The 18,661-nt window shown below is 52.7% G+C and overlaps 4 protein-coding genes across 6 annotated transcripts; 3 read left to right on the top strand and 1 right to left on the bottom strand.

Annotated features, from left to right (window-relative positions):
* The first annotated feature begins 1,107 nt into the window (after positions 1 to 1,107).
* On the top strand, positions 1,108 to 9,531 carry PUS3 (pseudouridine synthase 3). 2 transcript variants are annotated; one of them, XM_082777832.1, is made up of 5 exons: positions 1,108 to 1,183; positions 6,138 to 6,575; positions 7,735 to 8,303; positions 8,701 to 8,891; positions 9,009 to 9,531. In XM_082777832.1, exons 2-5 carry the CDS (start codon positions 6,189 to 6,191, stop codon positions 9,260 to 9,262), a joined length of 1,401 nt encoding a protein of 466 aa, XP_082633958.1. In that variant the 5' UTR covers positions 1,108 to 1,183; positions 6,138 to 6,188; the 3' UTR covers positions 9,263 to 9,531. The 2 variants fall into 2 exon arrangements, with proteins under 2 accessions (XP_082633958.1, XP_082633957.1); XM_082777831.1 differs by lacking the exon at positions 1,108 to 1,183 and adding an exon at positions 3,491 to 3,550.
* HYLS1 (HYLS1 centriolar and ciliogenesis associated) lies at positions 4,282 to 9,614 on the bottom strand. 2 transcript variants are annotated; one of them, XM_082777835.1, is made up of 5 exons: positions 9,541 to 9,614; positions 8,798 to 8,879; positions 6,411 to 6,535; positions 5,073 to 5,122; positions 4,282 to 4,947 (listed from the first exon to the last, which is right to left on the bottom strand). In XM_082777835.1, the coding sequence occupies exon 5, from the start codon at positions 4,898 to 4,900 to the stop codon at positions 4,286 to 4,288; it is 615 nt and encodes a 204-aa protein (XP_082633961.1). In that variant the 5' UTR covers positions 4,901 to 4,947; positions 5,073 to 5,122; positions 6,411 to 6,535; positions 8,798 to 8,879; positions 9,541 to 9,614; the 3' UTR covers positions 4,282 to 4,285. The 2 variants fall into 2 exon arrangements, with proteins under 2 accessions (XP_082633961.1, XP_082633960.1); XM_082777834.1 differs by having other exon boundaries at positions 4,282 to 5,122.
* Positions 9,615 to 9,740: 126 nt separating this feature from the next.
* On the top strand, positions 9,741 to 12,577 carry RPUSD4 (RNA pseudouridine synthase D4). The gene is made up of 7 exons (XM_082777833.1): positions 9,741 to 9,929; positions 10,034 to 10,187; positions 10,758 to 10,959; positions 11,192 to 11,285; positions 11,364 to 11,514; positions 11,794 to 11,891; positions 12,035 to 12,577. Exons 1-7 carry the CDS (start codon positions 9,774 to 9,776, stop codon positions 12,230 to 12,232), a joined length of 1,053 nt encoding a protein of 350 aa, XP_082633959.1. The 5' UTR covers positions 9,741 to 9,773; the 3' UTR covers positions 12,233 to 12,577.
* Positions 12,578 to 12,695: 118 nt separating this feature from the next.
* Positions 12,696 to 17,062, top strand: PANX3 (pannexin 3). The gene is made up of 5 exons (XM_082777830.1): positions 12,696 to 13,971; positions 14,764 to 14,906; positions 15,095 to 15,309; positions 15,437 to 16,080; positions 16,917 to 17,062. The coding sequence occupies exons 1-5, from the start codon at positions 13,470 to 13,472 to the stop codon at positions 16,976 to 16,978; spliced, it is 1,566 nt and encodes a 521-aa protein (XP_082633956.1). The 5' UTR covers positions 12,696 to 13,469; the 3' UTR covers positions 16,979 to 17,062.
* The last annotated feature ends 1,599 nt before the right edge of the window (positions 17,063 to 18,661 follow it).

Below are 18,661 nucleotides of genomic sequence, written 5' to 3'. Positions count from 1 at the left end.
TGCCAGACAGTGAGGGAGCTGCGGGCTCCTTTGCTGATCTGACTGCTACGCCATGGGCCCCTCTGCTGCTGCAGCCATCGAAGGCTTTTGCTGTTATGCCCCCTGCTGACCTGGACGTGCCTTTTGACCCAGGCCCTATTGGCCTTGAAAAGGAGGTGGATATGCTTTTCTTCGATCTGGGAAGAAGGGGATACATAAGGCCTGAAGACTGAGTTGCTTGACAACTTAAAGCAAGACATATTGTTCAAAGGGAATGGAAAATGGAGACTTAAGTCATGGAACTTAAAGGATCGTTTGTTACCTTTTCTGATCGTGAATATGTGTAGGCGTACTCGATTTTAGTAAGTTATGGAACTTAAAGGATTGTTTGTTACCTTTCCTGATTGTACGTATGTATAGGCATGCTTGCGTTTAGTATGTAAAGCAATGTTCTGTATATTTAGAATGTTTGATGTTTGTGTGTGCGTGTTGGTGGAGCGTAGACTCCCTGCACACCCAGCTCTGTTTACTTGCCTTTTATACCTTTTAGAAATATTCCTTTTATAAATATTACAAAATTCAGATTGAGTTGAGACCTCATTTATAACACCCCCAGAGCAGCTCGACCCTGCAAATGAGACAGCTGCATATCAGGGCTACTGGGCCTGCAGGGTGCTGAGGCAGCAGTGTGAGAAACACTCTGTAGCCAGTAACTTAGACTTAGGCGAGGATCTCAGTGAAGTAGTAATTTATGTGCGATTGCAATGGCAGGAGAGCACACCTACTAGTTCCAAAACACAGTTTATATACTTTTTGATGATGACAGGACCCTCCCATTTCCCCACTGAGTGGGTAATCCAGGTTCACAATCTATCTGATGCTTCACAGACAATGCATGGCCTTCAGTTAAATTTCTGATTTCTTTTGACTTTTTTACTGTTTGAAGTGGTAACGTTTCTTCACTTATCCAACTTGACACCGTGATTTTCACCTAATTGTTCTAAGGAGTCTGATTGTCTGCATTTTACAAGGTCGCCTGCTAAATTTTCTTATCACTGCAAGCATATCTCAATACCACATTCCTTACCTTTAAACAATGTAACTCTGCAAAACCAACATTTTTATTCCCACAGCAATGAGAAGCCGCCCAGGTTTCAGCACAAGCAGGAGGTGATGGGGCTTCCACCACTGCCATGCCACCCTGGTAAGCAGCAGCAGAGTACAAGCGTATCATCTCTGTCACCAGCCCTAGATGCCCATTTCCCAGAGTGTCAGGCTTGCCTCCAGGTGCCCACTCCCAGAATGCTGCACCTGACCCATCCTATGGAACTTGAAAGGGTGCCTGAGATCCCCACCTCGTGCCTAGGTCTCCCTGAAGCCACAGGGGACACACACACATACCCTTGGTCACCTTCTGTGCCACCAGACCCTCTCTGCAGGCAGCAGGGACCAGGGAACAGACAGAGCCTGGGGTGCAGGGGGCAAGGGGCTCAGCATCCGTGGATGCCCAGCCCTGACAGCCCTGTCCTTGGAGCTACCAAGCCTCTGCCCCGTGATGTTCCCCGGCTGCAGCGACCTTCACAGGGGGAACCCTGGGGTTCCCGAGCCCAGCACCCCTTTGCCAGTGCTCTAGAACTACATCTGCAAGCAAGGTGGGTATGGGGCACTGGAGAAGGGGGAGGACACCTAGGAGACACCAGGGAGATGTCTCACAGGCTGTGTGTCCTTACTCAGAGCTGGACCAAGTGCACAGCACTCCTGTGACAGGCAGAGGTGAGTGGGGGTGGATTTTGGCAGGGGGCAGCTCTTGGGCCAGGGAGCTCAGGGCCTTGTCCCTTTGCAAAGGGTAGGAGGGACAGGAGCACAGTGGCAATGCCAGAGTCCCCTTGGCTGAGGTAAAATCCAGCTTTTTTTCATTTTCTACCCCAAAATGAGCTTTCCACTAGCAAAAACCCTGTGCAGAGGGTGGGTGGCACCAAGGCAGGTGGGTGTCCCTCCTCTCCTGTGCCTTTGCCCTCCCCAGCATCCTTGTCTTCCCCAACTAATGTTGTCCCCAGGTTCCTCACACCTCCTGAGCATTCTCATCCTTCTCCACCATCTTCAGCCCTCCCAGCTGTCTTTGTCCTCAGGCTCCTCCACCTTCCTTAACACCCTCATCCTTAGTAACTGTCCTTGGCCATTTCAAACCTTCTCATCCCTCCTGAGCATCACTGTCTGTCCTGACCATCCTTATCCCCACCCAAACACCCTCATCCCCTCAACTTGCTGCCCACTTCACTATCAGCTGCTGGCAGCTATGTGCAGTGCTTAGACAGAAATTAATGAGCATCCTCTGTCTCCCCCAATGTGCTGTGTCACTGTCTCCACACTGCTTCTTCTCTCCCCCTGCAGGGTGACAGGGAGCTGGGTGGCAATGGTGGCTATTGCCACAGTCCCCTGTCATCCAGTGGCACCCCAAGGACATCAGGAACCCCTATGCCATGCTGCACCAGAGCAGGGTGGAGTGGTACTGTAGTGGCACAGCTGGGTGACAACAGCACATCTGGGTGGCAATGACGTGGAAGGATTGAAGTAGGACAGCTGGATCACAGAAGCACAGCTGGATTGCAGTGACATGGCTGGACTGCAATGTCACTGCTGGATCAGTGCCATAGCTGGATCACGGTTGGATGTCTGTTAAAATGGCATAGATAGGCAATTGCAAATGCACAGCTGGATTGCACTAGCACATCTGGGTTGTAACAGCACATCTGGATCATGGGAGCATTGGTGTAATGCAAGTGCATGGCTGGAATGGGATGGCACAGCTGGATCACAGCCACACATCTGGGTTGCAATAACACAGCTGGACTGCAATGCCGCAGCCAGCTTGTGGTGGCGCAGCTTGGGTTGTGGTGCCCTGACCAGGTACACCATGCCACAGAAGGGTTGTGGTCCGAGTAAGGGTCAGGTGGCAATGTCCTCACTTTGGGTTCATGGCCATGGAGCCATCAGCCTCACAGCGAGCCCTAAGTCATGCCTCAGCTGTGCGTGTGCCCCTGGTTGGCCCCAGCCCTTGTCTCAGCTCAGTGCAGAGTGAAAATGTAATCAAAATGGAAAGTCAGGTTGGTTTGTAGATCTTCATGTGTCCTTTGCAGAATGGGAAGGTTGGGCAGCTGCTGAGGTGTATGCCACCCTTTTGGTGAATAATGAAAGGGCTGGGATGAATTAGGGTAAATAAAACCCTTTTGGGGACAGAGCCAGCTCTGCCTCGTTCTGGAATACCAGACGGTCCTGCACCAGGAAAAAAGGCCAACAAAGAGGGAAAAAAAAAAGGGGGGGAGGGGGGGAGAGAGCGGGATGGGGAGAAGAAATGCAAAGGACTTTCCAGACCTGGGCTGGACTTTAACCGGGTTGGGATTTCTGGGTTTTAAGTTCAGCCCGGTGTCAGCCCCGCCCCCGGGAGGGAGCTGTATGAATATTCCATTCTCGTGAACATTCACGGGGCGGGCGGGGCGGTTAACCCCGGGCGGGCGCTTCCGGGTCAGCGGCACCGGCACCGGCACCGGTACCGATAGCGGCAGCAGTGCAGGTAGGGGCGGCCCTAGGGTGGGTGCGGGCGAGGGCCCTGGGGGCAGCGGGCAGCGCCGGGAGGAGGCAGCCGCGGCCCAGCCGCCGAGGAGCGCGGGCTCGGCCTTGCTCTTGGTGTCTCCGCTCCGAAATCGGCGGGCGCGAGCGCGCGGAGCGGAACGGCGCGGGAGAGGGTCTGAACGCACGCCCTAGAGATCGTTGTTAAAATGAGGTTAAAAAAAAAAAAGTGGGGGGAGCTTAGAGTTTGGCTGTGCAAGGGTAAGCCTGGGATGATACTCGCTCACTGTGAGCTTTTGGAGAATCCTGCACCACGTGGTCTTTCTAATTAATCCACACAGCTATAACAGATCTTCTCACATGCTTTATTAAAGAAGCATATTGCCAAGACGCCTTAAATAAAACAGCTCACACAGCAACCGATTCAGGGGAACTGCCACAATTCAATGCAAAAATCACAAGCCTCATTTTATTGTTTATTCTCTAGAGCATGAAAATCTTGTAATTTGAATGGGTTTACCCTGTCTGCTTCCTATACTTTCTGATAGTTACTCCACATGAAGCCTTGCATGATGTAATAGAGAAGCAAAGATGTTCATAACCCCATAACCTGAGGAGCTGGGTAAAGTTGTACATCATAAACAACACACTTGTATAAACACAAAGGAGATTTTCAGAGTTGTTGAGGACCTGGAGGAGGAAAAAACATCTGTGAATAGAGTGTGGGTGCTGCAGGACTTCAGAAAAAGGTGCTTTTTCGAGGGATGAGGCCGTTGGCCAGGTCCCAGCGCACCTCCCAGCGCAGGGCAGCTCTCTTCTTCTCTGTGGGCACCATGTAGGCATTGGGGACGCAGGTGCGCTGTGGCCTGCTGGGGAGGCCAGGCCGGTCGAGCATCTGCTCCCGAATGCCCCAGCGCAAATCCTTCCGCTGGTCCTCGCCTGGCACATGGAACCTCTCCCACTCTCGCTTGTATTCAAAGTACTTGGCAACCCGATCGGTTTTGCCACGGTTTCGGCCCAGTGCTTCTAACCTTGGTGGAATGAAGGACTTGGGCGGTCCTGCTGTGGCTGTGTACTGAGAGGTGGGAGAGCCCTGGAGGACCCTGAGAAGAAAGGGGGGACCATCCCCAGGGGTCTGTTGGTGACAGTGAGGCTCCAGGGAGGACTCTTCAAGGGAGCTGCTGCTTGTCTCAATTTCTCCCTCAGAAAGGCTGTCTTCTGGGCCAGTGCTCAGCTGACACATTTTCTGTCTCAGGCTCCAGACCTCATCACTGGTGTCCCATGTGCTGATGACTGACTCATCAGAGACCTCAACTCCTCCATCAGGTCTCCGCCTCAGCACCTTCCTCTTCATTGCCAGCCTTCTTGAGTTCCCAGGGGACCACGGTGCAGCAGGGGGCTCTGCAAATGCAGGAAGGGCTGGCTTCAGCCCCGTGGCCACAGTGTAGGGGTCACAGCGGGGGGGTACTCTCCAGCTCTCACTGCTGCCATGCTGCTCCTCATAGCTCAGAGTGGCCCATCTATACCTTTCTGCTCCCTGTGTGTTCTCCATGGTTTCTGCTGGGCTGGCTGGATCCTGCAAAAATAAACTTGCAGTTTATGTCTTGCAGTGCATCCAAGTTGGATGAAGACATGTAAAAAGGGGCTCTGAGAAAGAGTCTCGGACTCTTGGCCACCCTGAAGCTTCTCAAGTTTATGGGTGTCAATCTAGGCTCCAGTTACACAGAGGAGTCCCTAACTATATACAAGTCTACTGCAAACTATGGCACTGCATATGAAGTATCAGTGTGAGACTGGATAAAAACACAGGGCAGATTCACTTTGCTCTGTGGCTGTAAGCCTTGTCAGAGGTATTAATGATTCTCCCTTTATGCAAACCACTATGTTCTTTCAAAAACACCATACCTAGTCATGATTAAATCTAGGGACATCAAATAAAGGGTGTTTTATTTCCACAGATGAGGAAAAGATGTTCATTTAGATGTTGACCATTACAGCCTAAAGGCAGAGCTCCAGGCTGAGTTGTGGGGGGTCTGGTTGAGGTGAGACTAAAGACTGGCTGCAAAAGGGACGTGGACACTGTTCACATTTAGTGTGCAGGTTTGGGGCTATCTTTATGCCATTAAACAGGTTTGGAAATGCAAGTTTCAATCGTGTAGCAGCGATACCATTATGAAATGTTAGAGCAGATGGTGCTGCGAGATGACTGGTAGCTGTTAGCAGGCTGTCTGAAGTGTTGATGCTAGCTGAGCACACGGCGAGAACGGGAACTGCTCCGTGACAGCTTTGCACAGGAAATGTGGGAATGTGCTGCTGCCGTGCTGGGCTGCTGGAGCAGAGCTGGTCTGACAGCGGTGGCTGGAGGAAGACGAGTGATTAAAAGTGCCAAAGAGATTTGGAACCTCAAGTAAGATAAAATTGCCCCAGCCAAGCACCTTGACTGTTCCCACATGCTGCTAGGAACACTGAATGATGAAAAAGAGACAAAAGCGTAATTACATAGATAATTCCTTTACAGAAAGCCTACAGGCACACGTGTAATAAAAACTGCACAAAAAGGCAGAAACACAGATTTTCTCCTTTCTCTGCAGGACCTGAGGAGCTACCAGCTACTGATTAAAACTCCAAGGGACGCACTCACTATGGCAGATGGGAGTGGGGCTACTGATCGAGAGCAGCTCCTGAAGAGGGTGCAGGACTTGGAGGAGGAGGTGAAGCGACTGCAGGAAAAGCTGTTTGAGGGCAAGGAGAGCACTGTGGCAAAAGACACTGTTTCAGCCTCCAGGAAACACAGGAAGCAGCAGCAGCGACCATTTGATTTCAGCGCCTACAGCCGCAGGCACGTGGCACTGAAGATTGCTTACCTCGGCTGGGGGTACCAAGGCTTTGCCAGCCAGGAGAACACCAGCAACACAATTGAAGAGAAGTTGTTCGAAGCCTTGAAGAAGACGCGTCTGGTAGATGACAGACAGACCTCCAACTATCACCGCTGTGGGCGGACAGACAAAGGAGTCAGTGCCTTTGGGCAGGTCAGGATGGATTCACAAGCTCCAGTGTGGGGAGCTCGGGATGGAGATTCTATGGGATTAGTGATGAATGGTGATGAGCTTGGTGCTCAGTACATGGCAGTGCAGATTGGATTTGTTTTTAAAGAACTTTTTCAGACACTAATAGATTATTAGTGCTGTTGTTTTCAGGGGAGGATAAAATGCACTTTAGGCTGCCATTTCCTGAGCCAGGGCAGCTATTAGAACAGCTCAGCACTGCCAAAAAGGGGAGATGCCCCTTCTTCCCCACATGAACATTTTGCTCTTCCTGTGCCAATTGCAATGCTTGGCAGACCCCTCTTAGCTGAGTTAACTCACTAACACAGCAAAAATAATAACTGGATGGCTTCCCACAGACTGAGAAAGCTGAATTCCCGTGCAGAAGGGTCTGAGGAGAGCTGCAGCCAGCGGAAGGGAGCGTGGGAGTGGGAGCTGGAGGGAGGGGAGCAGCTGGCCCACATGGTGGCAGGGAGCCATCGGGAAGGCACAGCCTCCGCATGCTGCCATCAGAGCTTTAGGGTGGCTTTGCTTTCCTCCTCTTCCTCCTCCTGCTTGTGCTCTGAGAGCAGATTGTGCTTAGCTTTTGCTTTGCTGGGATGGTTTTAACCTGCACCACTCATCTGCTCTAGGTCACAAAGCAAACCACATGAAATAAAGGCATGGACCACCTTTACATGTGCTGCTTGATGCGCTTACAAACCTGCAAGTGTTAATTCACCTGTTCCCATGCTAGATTTCTCAGCCAGTTGAACTGTTAGTGGGTGCAAGTCATGATCTCCAGTGTGGGGGAGGTGGGAGGAGTTAAAAAAAAAAAAAAAAAAAAAAAAAAAAGCACATGTGTATCTTGCAGACTGATTAAAACTGAAGCCATTTAGAGACCATGTAGGTCTCTGCTATGTAGGCAGTTTGCAAGTTTCTCTGTTTTATTAAAGGAATCTGTAGCATCTGGTAGGAAGCTCAGTAGAGGCACTTGCAGTTTTACCCACAGGAAGGAGTGGTAAGACAGACCAATTTAAGATACCTTCCTCTGTAGGAGATCCTGAATTTCTACCAAAATGTAAGGCAGAGGTGTAGGAAGACTTGGCTTTACATGCAAAGTACACCCATCCACTACCTAATCCCAGTTTTCCTAATTTTGCAGGTGATTTCCCTGGATCTCCGCTCAAACCTGTCAGAGGGGAAGAAACTAAATGGTTGCAAGGGTAACTCAGAAGGGAAAAACAGTAAATCAGAGGAAGAGCTCTGCTACACCCATATTCTGAACAGGGTGCTCCCACCAGATATCCGCGTGCTGGCCTGGTCCCCTGTGGAGCCTGACTTCAGCGCCCGGTTCAGCTGCCTCAGGAGGACCTACCGCTACTTCTTTCCCTGCGCGGACCTTGATGTGGCCCTCATGCACTCTGCCGCCCAGAGGTATGTGGGGACACATGATTTCCGTAACCTGTGTAAAATGGACGTGGCCAACGGTGTGATCAACTTCCAGAGAACAATTCTCAGCGCCCAGGTGATGTGGGTGGACAGGGGAGCTGAAGCTGGGCTGCAGGACCCTTTTCGACTATGCCAGTTTGAGGTGACAGGACAAGCATTCCTCTACCACCAAGTGCGCTGCATGATGGCCATCCTTTTCCTGATCGGACAGAGGATGGAGAGCCCAGAAATCATTGATGAGCTGCTGGATGTAGAGAAGAATCCCCGAAAACCACAGTACAGGTATGGACAGCTCAGGAAACCTCCTAGGCTGCTTCTCAGAGACCACTGTGTGCGAAGCACTGGTGGCAAAGCCCTCTTCTGCCAGCCTGCAAAGCCATCTTGTACAGGAAGGAAGCAAGCTGCCAGTGGCCTCTCTCTGAGATAGTGTTAAAGATCACCTTTTCTTGTTACTGCTTTACTCAGACAAGTTATTGATGGTTTTAGCCCTAGTTATTTGGTTAAAAAAAATATATATCAAAAAAAGCAGTTTTGTGAGAGGCAGTACTGTTGTTAGCAGAAAGAGCCAGCTGTTGTGCTGTTGCATTAGCCTTGTGATCCTTTTTTATTGCAGGCCCTCTCTAGCATGCCTCCAAACCCTTAGCCATCTGTTTGTAACACTTTCTCTCCTTTTCCCTAGCATGGCTGTGGAGTTTCCCCTGGTCCTGTATGACTGTGAGTTTGAGAACATTCAGTGGATCTATGACCGGGAGGTACAGGAGTTCAATGTTACCCACCTGCAGCAGCTCTGGGCCAGCCACGCAGTCAAAACTCAAGTGCTGCATAACATGTTACAAGGCCTGGATGCTGCTCCTGTGGCTGCAGGGAAAGGTAAAAAGATGGCAGAAATTATATAGGGATAGTATTAACGGGTTTAAAAAATAAATAAACAAGGGGATAATCAAACAGATGTTTGAAAGTACAGCTATTTCTTCACTTATGTTGCAGGACCAGGGGATGTCACTGCTACTGTCCTTTGGGGAGATCTGAAACCTCCAGTGCAAAACCAGGCCAGCAGCTTCATGGAAGGCGTCAAAGCCCGTACATACAAGCCCTTACTGGAGCGGCCCAAGTGTGAGGGGCTGGAGTCCCGCATCCAGCACTGCCTGCGGAGGGGCCGCAGCCAGGCTGCTGAGCGGGCTGCCAAGCGGCTCTGCACCACTGGAGGCCCGGAGCTCGCCTCACCAACCAGTGACTCCTGAAGGGATGTTCGCCTTTTTTCTTTCCATTTCCTGTTGCGAGTTTGATAAATTTCCGTTAATTTGGGTAAAGTGCTGCTGTGTCGCGGCCTGTGGAGGGGCACGAGCGGGGGGGAAAGGAGTGGGGCGCGGGTTGGCCTCCTCAGAGCAGCCCCCCCGCGGTGTGGCAGCCCCGGGCTTGAGGTACCGAGGCCTCCCCACGCACTGCGGAAGGCGGGGCACGGCACGGCACGGCACGGCACGGCACGGCACGACGGCCCGGCCACCCCCCGGCCCGATACCTGCCGCCCCCCAGCTGCTCCCGTCCTCGCGCCGCAGCCGTTGCCGGTCCCCAACCGCCGCCCGCCTTCAAACGGCCGAAGGGGCGGGACGGGAGGGCGGCACTGCCCTTTTCCATTGGCGGTGCGCCTTGTCGCTCATCTCCTTCCGCCTTTTCCCGTTGGGTGAGGAGGCCGAGGGGCCGCCTTCCGCGCCGCCGCCATTGGCCGGAAGGGCGAAGGGGGAGGAGAGGAAAATGGCGGCGAGCGGCGGGGCGCTGTGGCGCCGGCGAGTGGCCGCCCTGTGCCGGGCCGCGCGCTCCGTCTGCGGGCGGGCGGCGGGGGCGGAGCGGCTGGCGGGGCGGCTGCGGGCGCGGCGGAGGGAGGAGGAGGAGGAGAAGAAGAAGCGGGAGGTGAGCGCGGTCGGGCCGGGGGCGTTGCTCCCCTCGCTCCGCGGGGTGCCCAGCAGCGACCGCCGGGAGCCGTCGTCCCGCCGCCTGCCTCTCGTCCCCCGCAGGTGCCCGGGAACCCGGCGCGGAGACGGGCCCGAGAGCTGGCCGCGCTGCAGCGGGTGCACCCCAACGTGTTGGCCAGAGTGCTGAAGCAGGGAGCCGTGTACCAGGACGAGGAGGTGGTGGTGCTCAACAAGCCCTATGGCCTCCCCGTGCACGGTGAGGGGCGCCCGGGGCCAGCGTGGTGCCCGTCCCACCGGGTGAAACGTCTGCTGGTCCCCCTCATGGGCAATGGCACGTTGGGAGGTGGTAGAAAACACCCCCAAACACAAAGAATGCCGCTGCTGTTATGCTGTAGGGCTGCAGATACCTTGCATGTTTCCCGCGCAGTGTGGGTCATCGCTTTGGTTTTAGCATGTAGTGAGTTCAGAAGGGGCCTTGGGCTTGGGGGTTCTCCCATCTGACCAAACAGGGGAGAATAGCTATACCTGTCATGGTGTTAGAGGGGTCCTCTGTCTCTGTCCTTTTTGTGCTGTGGTTTTCTTTCTTCCTTTCAGCTCCAAGGAAAGGTGTGGGGTGTTTGCCATCTTTAGATCATGGCTCGAATTGAGCTGCCTTAGCAACTTGTTCTGTAGAAGAAATGCCTAGTGCTGTCTCTCACTGATTACTGTTAAGAGAAGAATCCCGGTATATCTTGCAGCCCATTCGTCTTGTTTTGTGGGATTAATTTAAGCTAGAGTAGGATGTGAATACCTGCCCTTATTGCCTTGCTGTCTGTGGGTTATGCAGGTGGCCCTGGAATTACGAACTGTATCACTGATGTGCTGCCAATTTTGGCCAAGATGCTGGAAAACATGAGAGCTGAAACCCTGCACCTGTGTCATCGGCTGGACAAAGAGACCACAGGTGTCATGGTACTGGCACGGAGCAAGGAGGCAGCAGACAGGATCCGACTCCTCTTCAAAACTCGCCAAGTGGAGAAGATATACTGGTAGGAATGGTTTTGTAGGAAAAAAAAGTCTTTGGCGAGGAGCAAAGGGAGAATTGCCAGTGTGCAGATGTTGGAAAGTGGGGCTCTATGAAAGCAATGGGTATTTGATCATGAGCATTTGGGTCACCCATTAGAGGGCTGGCTCCTGGGAAGAGAGATGAGGGTGGGTTCCTGTCCTAGATGTGCAGAGGGCTGGAGCTGCACCCCACAGACCTCTGCTTTCCCTCCACAGGGCAATTAGCGTAGGGCACCCTGACCCTGCTGAGGGCATTGTGGAAATCCCCGTGGTAGAGAAGGAGGTGCAGAGCCACCAGCCACACTACAAGGTGAGTGAGCACCATCTCAGCCACAGTTTGAATGCTTTCTTCCCTTTCCTATGGGCTCACCCTCTCTTTATTATTCAGATGACACTGGCTCCAAACTACCGCCTGTCTCCTGAGGATGGGAAGGTGCTGAAAACTCGCAAGAATCGCAGTGCAGAAAGTGCTGTGACACGGTACCGCATTCTGGCTAGCTCATCTGCCTGCTCTCTGCTGGAGCTCCAGCCCATCACAGGTGAGGTTTGGCCATGTTTGTGCATTGTGACAGCTGCCCAGCTGCTTTGTGCTTTCTGTGCTTTGTGCCTGACTGTGCTTTCTGTGCAGTCAGGAGCAGTCCTGGAAGTAGGAACAAGCTGTAGAGCTTGGCCAAGGCTCTGGGAAGTAACAGTTTGCTGCCAGTGGTCTCAGCACAGGGTTATCTGGTGCAAGAATGCTGGTGGATGGATGGCAGGTGTGGAGCTGATGCCCACTGTGGCAGATGTGATGTTTCTCCTCTTCTTCCTCTTCATCTCAGGAGTGAAGCACCAGATCCGGGTTCACCTGGCCTATGGGTTGGGGTGTCCAATACTGGGGGATCACAAATACTCACACTGGAACAAGCTGGCACCCCAGGTAAGGCAGGTACTGTGCCACAGAGTGTTGCAAAGACCAGCTGTTTGGTGGCACCTGCTGGGGTTTTGAAGTCAGGCTGCTGACGTGGGACTGTGGAAGGGATGCTGGGTCTGTCCTCATGCCACTCTCTGTCTTCACTGCAGAAGCTTCCTGAAATCACCCTGAGGAGGCTGAAGCTGGAGCAGAGCAAGGCTCGCCACCTCCCCCTGCACCTTCATGCCCACCGCCTCTCCCTGCCACTGGGTGCCAGTGGGGGCAAGTGGATAGACCTCGTTTGTGAGCCACCTGTCTTCTTTCACAGGACATTGAGGAAGCTGGAGCTGGACATTGATAAAAACTAGGATGAGGCTCATCAGCAGGACAGGACTGGTTCTGTGCATCTCCGTGCCTCTAGCACATGGTAGTGCTGGATCTAGCCTTGCTGCAGTGATGTCTGCCTTGCAGCAAGTGGTGTGATATGGTCTGTGGTCTCTGCTGCTTGGGAGAAACCTCATCTGATGGGTAACAGCGTTGCTGGCTTCAGCGTGTGCACTTTTGCCCACAGTCCAGGCCTGGTTTAGAGCAGAAATGTGGCTAGGTGCACTCAGGAGCCTCTTGTTCATGCTGATAAATCTGGGTAGAAACTGGGCATCACTCAGTCTGTGTTTTGAACTTGACCATGTGTAATAAAGGACCCATCTCCTGCGGAGGTGAAGGTTGTGTGGTTGTCTGTGGGCAGGGTGGGATGATCTCAGTGCCTGGGCAGGTTTGAGTCCATGTGGGTGTAACCCCACCTGGCTTGGGACCTCCCTGGCTCATCCCTTCTGTGCCGTCTATCATCCTGGCACTCTGATTTGGAGACTCCTTTTGTTTGAAAATGCAGCAAAAATGAAATTTGGCAGCAGCTGTGGGTTTTGACTGTTGAGAGACTGTTCAGAGCTGCAGCATGGTGGGGACTCCCTCGCCTCGGCTTGGCTGAGCAGCCCAGGGCTCCCCCAGCTTGGTGCTGTCAGCACAGGGCTTTGGCTGCCTGCTTTTTGGGCAGCAGCCGTACTGCCAGAGTGGGGGAGCTTTTCTACCCTTCTCTTTTCCATCCCACCACCCCCTTCTGATTTCCATATTGCTTATTTCTAGATCCCTCTACTTGCATTGCTCTCCCACTGGAGCTTGCTACCTTGTCCCTGATTGTGTGGGCTGCTGGTCCCATGGTGCCAGGCTGGAGAGGGTGAGAGGGAGAGATTAAAAAGCTGGCATGCGGGGAATTGCAGTCTATGCTCTGCATCAGTAGTGCAGCCACTGACATCTCAGCTCCCACTGTCCCTTGGCCTGTCCCCAAGTCTTGGGACTGGGGGACCTTCAGGAGCCCTAGTTCTCTGCCCGTGCAGGATTGCTGGAAAGGGCTCTTTGTACCCTGTGGGGCCACTCAGCTGGGGCTTTTCAGTAGGGTTATGCCCCATACTTGCTTGTTACAGGAGGCAAAAATAGCTTGGGAGTCCCACACCCCATGAACATGCTGCTGGAAATACATCTGCTTATGAGAGAGGGGAGTAAAACCACCAAGATCTGGTATGCAGTGGGACAAGTGGTGGCTGGGCAGGAATGCTGTCTTCCTGGCCGTGGTGCTGTGACTGCGAGGTGTTCTGTTTTTTTGTTTGTTTTTTTTTTTTTTTTTTTTTTCCCTATTTCAAGGCATGCTATTTGCATCCTCACCAGGGAAAGGCTTCCCCTGTAATTATCAGTCAATTTAACGCACTGTCTAAGCTGTCGTTTACAGCTGCCTGGCTGGCAGTGCTTGGCATGCGATACCTTCAGACGTACAAAATCACTTGCCACGCTGCTTGCACCTCAGACAGTACCAGAGCTCCAGGCAGCAGCACCAACTTCCATTTCCCTGTGGTGCGTCCTGTCCCAGATAGAAAAATGTCCCTGTCACACACAGCTGCTGAGTATATGCTTTCGGATGCCCTCCTCCCGGACCCCAGTGGCTCCCGTGCCAAGGGCTTGCGTCTGGAGCTGCCAAGTGACCGTATGCTGAAGTTCATCGCAGTGGGGCTGCCCCTCTTCCTCGTCTCTCTGGCCTTTGCCCGGGAGTTCTCTGCTGGTGAGTTGTGGGGGACGGGGGTTTGCACCAGCCACTGATCACATTTTGTTGCTGGGACAGATTTGGTCTATGGGGGTGGTGGGTGCTGTAAAAGCTTGGTGTTTTCACACACATGGGCATGCTCTGAGACAGAACGCTAAAATCCTCTAAAATGGGATTTCCAGGCTTTCTGTCTCAGGTCTATTAGTTGATTGTGGATTCTAATTGATTTTGATCAATCTGATGGGGTTTTATTGTTTTGTCTAATTTCTGGTAGCCATCACGGTACACAAACAGCAATCCTAAAACCCCAGCAATCTTAAAGGCACTGGTTTGTCTGTGCTCCACTGCTCACCGGCTGCTCTGCTTACAGCACTCCTTTGTGTTCCCACTGCAACAGCAGAGTTGTTTCAGAGGAGTTGCTGGTGGAGTGTCGGGGTTCCCCATGGTGCTCTCTGGGGGCTGTACTGTACCAGGGTGCCTCCTTGTCTTGGTGCTTGCCTGGATGACTGGGATGGGCTGGTGATGGCAGTACACAGGACTTCACTGATAGAGCTGTTGGGTGTTTCTCAACCTCAAGCCAGAACAGGATTTGGCTAATGTTCTGCTGCAGGATTAGGTTTCACACTGGGTTCTAGCTGGGCTTAAATATTGCTGCCATGAACCCGTGGCTGTGCTCAAAGGGAAGTAAGTGTTCAGGAGGTGATGGTAAAGCTCCTCTGACGGCCAGAAAATGCAGTGGGGACAGGCATTTCCAAGAGACATTCAAAAAGAGCCCTGTCCCACATGCTCATCTCCTCTCCTCATTTGTAGGCTCGCAGATCAGCTGCTTCTCCCCCTCCAACTTCACGGGGAAGCAATCTGCCTATGCTGACACGGCTTGCTGGGACTCACTCCTCCACCATGGCTTTGATGCTGAAGGACATGCTGTCACCAAGTCCCTTTGGGTTCTCAAGGTATGTTGATGGGCCTGGATGGGACCACCAAGATGGTGTCTGGGCACTACCAGGTCTCACCATGATGGCAGTGGGGATGGATCTTGCAGGAGCAAAGTAGTCCAGCACCTCACCCCCGCTAAAATCCCTCTACCCTGGGGGTACTCTAAGATGATTTCTCTAACCTGGGGGTGGTCTTCTCCACCCAGGTTTTCCCGTACTCGCTGCTGGTAGTGGCGGTGCTCATGTACCTGCCCTACCTGCTGTGGCGCTATGCAGCCACCCCTGCCCTTCACTCCGATCTTCTCTTCATCATTGATGAGCTGGACAAGTCCTACAACCGCTCTGTACGCCTCGTACAGCACATGAGGAAGGTCCAGCAGTCCAGTACTGAGCCAGAACAATTTTGGGAGGAATATGAGAGGTGAGATGGTGGGATGGGGATGTGCTTCTTTAGCCCCTCTGTGCTGTATTTGGTGTATTTGGTATCCTCACTCAGGGTGGCTTCAGTGAAGTAGTGGGGTGGCTTCAAGTCACTGCTCTCTTTCCAGGGCTCGCCAGGAGAGGTACTTCGAGTTCCCACTGCTGGAGCGCTACCTGGTGTGCAAACAGCACTCCCACTCCCTGGTCATCATCTACCTCCTGAGGAACCTTCTCCTGCTCTTGTTCTTGGCTGCCACTTGTCTCTACCTGGTCTTTCTCCATCTCAACATCTTCTTTCAGGATGAGTTCAGCTGCTCCATCAAAACAGGGCTGCTTCAAGCTGAGCCCTATGTTCCCCCACTCATCCCTTGCAAGCTGGTCTTCTTCTCTGTCTTCCAGCTCATCAGCCTCACGGTTGGTGGTGTCTATGTCCTCCTTATGCCTGTAGTCATCTACAATGCTCTGCAGCTCTGCCAGTGGGACAAAGGGTTCCTCTCTGTCTATGAGATGCTGCCTGCCTTTGATCTTCTCAGCCGCAAGATGCTCACCTGCCCCATCAATGACCTCAACATCATCCTTCTTTTCCTCCGGGCCAACATCTCCGAGCTGACATCCTTCAGCCGCCTCAGTGCTGTAAGCGCCTTGCGGGAGGCCACTGCTGACAAGCAGGACATCGATACCGTTGTTGACTTCATGACACTGCTGGCTGGGCTGGAGGCCTCCAAGCCAAAATACGAGGCTTGTGTGCCCATGGCCAATGGTGAGGCCATAGGTAGGTCTTAGGGGTAGAGATGACCTCTCTTTGCAGTCTTCTCAGCACCCACACTGTCACATCCTACCTTGTGGATGAGGCTGAACCTGTCCACTCTGTACCTTAGCCTCTTGCCAAGACCTTAAAGCTTTTTGGGCGAGGGTTGGGGTGCTGCAGGGGTCACTGAGGGGGCAGCTGATGGCTTTCTCTCCCCTTTCATGTCTGGGGACTGGTTTGGCAGCCAGGGCCGTGGTGCTACCACAAGCCCACGCGTAGGCAGGGGTTGCTATAGGAACAGTTTCGCTGAGAAAACTGCAGAGTTTAAACCCAGGCTCTGGGCAAACTGGGGGACTGGGAGGGTCCTCATTTTTGAGGAAGACAACAGCCTGGTCTGTTGATGAGTGGGGGCTTAGCCTTAAATTTTAGGGTGCTGGTGTAATACTCTCATGTTACCATGGCTGTGGGTGGTGGACAGGCTCCCAAAGCACCAATGCTTCCTCTACCACGTAAGATTTTGTGGGGAGGTGGGGGGGGGCACCTCCTTTGTCATCTCCTGGAGTAGCTCACAGTGGTTTCTGGGCTCTGCAAAACAACTCACCCCTGGCAGGGTGGGAGCCAGGATGCCTCCGCTCCTTTCCTGGCCCTGAATATGCAGTCTGAGGTTTGTGGTTTTGAAATGAATAAATATGGAAAGAAAGGGACATTGAGCTGTATTTAGCATTGTTGTTGGCATGGCAACTGCAGGGCTGGCACAACCAGCTCTGGGTCTAGCTGGTGGAGAAAGCCCAGGATGCTGGTGTGAGGTGGCTCAAATGCTCAGGTACTGAATTTTTTCCTCTTTTCCCTGCCCTATCCAGAAACGAAGCCTGGAGCGGAAGCAAAGGGAAAAGCTACCCGTGACTCCCTCGGCTCTGCCTGAGCCTGGCCCCAGCAGCTTCTGGATCTAAGCCTGGTCGCTTTGTTGGGATCCACTTGCATCCCCTTCAATGGTAGTAGCATTGGTTGTGTACGTTAAACTCAGGTTTTGATACAGGTGTGACGGCTTCTGTAATATGGTACTGGCAGCCGGGCTGAGCTCACCTGTCTGTCCCCCTTTCCATTGTGCTGGGGTTGAATCCTCCCCACCTCTCCAGCCAAAAAGGGTCAAAACATAAAACAGTACAGTAACTCTCAGACATCTGAGTGCTGCGTGCTGTAGTGCTGCTTCCATGAGAATTTTTCCTGATGTCACAGCAGGATTGAGAAATGAGGGTTTCAGTGATATGGTTGGATGGGGGGGAGAGGACCCAAGAACCCTCTAGCCATTCTCTGTTATTAACTAGGACATCCGCTGCAGCAGACACTCCTGTCACAAAGAGATGTGTAAAACAGGAGCCCTTGGCTATATCTCTGCCCCTTTCCTTGATGGGATGTGCCCTGTGCTCTCAGCCCTAGAGGGAAATTGTCCTGCAGGGGGGTGAAATTCTTCCTCAAGGCACGTTGGGGAGGGTAGTGGGGCTTGGGGGCCACCCAGCACTGCTACAGCAGAGCAAGGGCCAGAAGGTGGGTGGGAAGGAAAGGGAAAGAGGAGCTGCAGGGGCTAGGATGCTCCTGGAGTAGAAGGGAACCTTTTTGCTGGAACACAGAGCCTTTTGCCAGGACCAGGCAGCTTCTGGCAGCTCAGTGGGGACTGCAGCAATAGAGAAGTGACATCCCTGTGACCCAGGTTTCCTCCAGGTCTCCAAAAGCCAAGGAAAAAGGGGGAGGGAAAAGAGAAATCTTAAAAAAAAAAAAAAAAAAAAAAAACTTAAAGACAAGTGTGTCAGAGCAGATGATGCCAGGAGGAACAGGCTTGCAGGAGCAGCTTGGTGCTTGTGACACTGCAATGCCTCCAGCTAAATTTAGAGGTGTGGGGTGGAGGCATGAAGCCGCACTGGGTGTGCATGGCCAGGATGCTCTGGGGCAGGAGCTGCAGCTCTCACTTGGAGCTCTGCCTAGGGGTGGAAGAAGAGTGAGTTGCAAGCTTATGGGTAAGGATCAAAGGACAGGCTACCGTGCCTTATGCTGCTGTGAGCATTTGCTGCGGGACACCTGATCAGGAAGAAGAGGTAAATGAAGCCTTAAGACAGCTGGAAGTAACCTCTTAGTCACAAACCCTAGTTCTCCTGGAGGACTTCAACCACCCTGAAATCTGCTGGGAAGACCACATAGCTAGGTACACAGTTCAGGAGGTTCCAGCAGTGCATTGATGACAACTTTTTGACACAGGTGGTGGAGAAGCCAACAAGATAGTTGTGCTGCTGGATCTTGTATTAACAAATCAGGAAGGATTAGTTGCAGATGTGAGGGTCGGGGTGACAAAGGGGGGGGAACTACAGGCCAGTCACTTCTCAGTCCCTGGGAAGCTCATGGAGCTGAAGGTGAAAAACATTTTCAGATATATGGAGGACAGGAAGGTGATCATCACTAGTCAGCAGGGAATTTACAAATAGGAGACTTGTGCCTAACCAGCCTGATAGCTTTTTACGGTGAACTTGGTGGATGAGAGGAGAACAGTGGAGGTTGTTTACCTTGGCTTTACTAGGGCTTAACACTGTCTCCTCACAGACAAATTGATGAAGTA

This window comes from Aythya marila, assembly GCF_965140915.1.
Source record: "Aythya marila genome assembly, chromosome: 23".
Lineage (NCBI taxonomy): Eukaryota > Metazoa > Chordata > Aves > Anseriformes > Anatidae > Aythya > Aythya marila.
The sequence above is the reverse complement of the archived record's forward strand: the minus strand, read 5'-3'. Positions and strand labels throughout refer to the sequence as shown.

Coding starts and splice junctions, on each gene's coding strand:
- HYLS1 (XM_082777834.1), bottom strand. CDS start 5,098: ATGGAGAACACACAGGGAGCAGAAAGGTATAGATGGGCCACTCTGAGC.
- PUS3 (XM_082777832.1), top strand. CDS start 6,189: ATGGCAGATGGGAGTGGGGCTACTGATCGAGAGCAGCTCCTGAAGAGG. Junction 8,304..8,700: donor CCCCGAAAACCACAGTACAG/GTATGGACAGCT, acceptor CCTTTTCCCTAG/CATGGCTGTGGAGTTTCCCC. Junction 8,892..9,008: donor TCCTGTGGCTGCAGGGAAAG/GTAAAAAGATGG, acceptor CTTATGTTGCAG/GACCAGGGGATGTCACTGCT.
- RPUSD4 (XM_082777833.1), top strand. CDS start 9,774: ATGGCGGCGAGCGGCGGGGCGCTGTGGCGCCGGCGAGTGGCCGCCCTG. Junction 9,930..10,033: donor AGGAGAAGAAGAAGCGGGAG/GTGAGCGCGGTC, acceptor CGTCCCCCGCAG/GTGCCCGGGAACCCGGCGCG. Junction 11,892..12,034: donor GGAACAAGCTGGCACCCCAG/GTAAGGCAGGTA, acceptor TCTTCACTGCAG/AAGCTTCCTGAAATCACCCT.
- PANX3 (XM_082777830.1), top strand. CDS start 13,470: ATGCTGTCTTCCTGGCCGTGGTGCTGTGACTGCGAGGTGTTCTGTTTT. Junction 13,972..14,763: donor TGCCCGGGAGTTCTCTGCTG/GTGAGTTGTGGG, acceptor CCTCATTTGTAG/GCTCGCAGATCAGCTGCTTC. Junction 14,907..15,094: donor AGTCCCTTTGGGTTCTCAAG/GTATGTTGATGG, acceptor TTCTCCACCCAG/GTTTTCCCGTACTCGCTGCT.